Source organism: Austrofundulus limnaeus, unplaced genomic scaffold (assembly GCF_001266775.1).
Source record: "Austrofundulus limnaeus strain Quisiro unplaced genomic scaffold, Austrofundulus_limnaeus-1.0 Scaffold773, whole genome shotgun sequence".
In the NCBI taxonomy this organism is placed as follows: domain Eukaryota; kingdom Metazoa; phylum Chordata; class Actinopteri; order Cyprinodontiformes; family Rivulidae; genus Austrofundulus; species Austrofundulus limnaeus.
The window spans coordinates 78,493-79,285 of NW_013953175.1; the positions used below are offsets into that span (position 1 = coordinate 78,493).

The following is a 793-nucleotide window of genomic DNA, read 5'->3' on the forward strand; positions in this document are numbered from 1 at the left end:
AAATGAAACTTATCGTCATTTTTTTTACCGACCTCAAAATAACTTATCCTGCAATTAATTGATTTATTGACTATCGCGACAGGCCTATAGAAAATGTTTAAAATTCTGAATAATAAACAGAAAACCAAATCCAGTTCAGTTAAATGTTTATTTTCAGACCCTCTCAGAGCCTGTGAGCAGCTCTGAGTCTAAACTAAATGATTATAACCTCTGCTTGCGTGTTCTTCCAAAACCATCATATTCATAGAAAACCAGGCTACATCCCTCAGGGTGGTCCCGCTAACATCAGGATTAGGATTAGGAACAGAATTCTGTTACTAGAACGATCAGAGCTGTTTGTTCACAGGTAAAGTGCAGTGTGATCTATCATTAGGCTGATGGTTTCAGTAAGAAATATTCTGCTACCTGGTCTCTGGGTGGGAGGCTACACACTGGAGGAGAGCCAGGGCGTTACAGACTCTGTTGGACTGGTGGGCCGTCAGCGTGGGGGGGTTGATTGACGGATAGATGTTGACAATTTCCTGGAAAAAAGAAAGATGTTAGCAAAAAAAACACAACAAACGTATCGACCTGAAAACGATCTTTGTTGTACAAACTACTAACTTAAAATGAGATAAACTAACAGAACGATCTGACGTCAGTGTGGATCAACCTGTTAAAAGGCCCTGTCACACTACACAACTTATGAACATTTTAAAGTCATCTACGTTGAAGATGGAATTGAAAATTCAACAGGAAGTTTCTTTTTGGTGTGTATATAATATAATTCTAACAAAGTGAGCAAATATATAAC

The 793-nt window shown here is 38.3% G+C and overlaps 1 protein-coding gene across 1 annotated transcript; it reads right to left on the reverse strand.

Annotated features, from left to right (window-relative positions):
* Window positions 1–401: 401 nt before the first annotated feature.
* On the reverse strand, window positions 402–521 carry LOC106532463 (cell differentiation protein RCD1 homolog; the record flags this gene model as incomplete). The annotated part of the gene is given in 1 exon segment (XM_014028509.1): window positions 402–521. A coding segment is annotated over 1 exon segment (120 nt), but the record flags the coding sequence as incomplete, so codon positions are not given.
* Window positions 522–793: the final 272 nt, after the last annotated feature.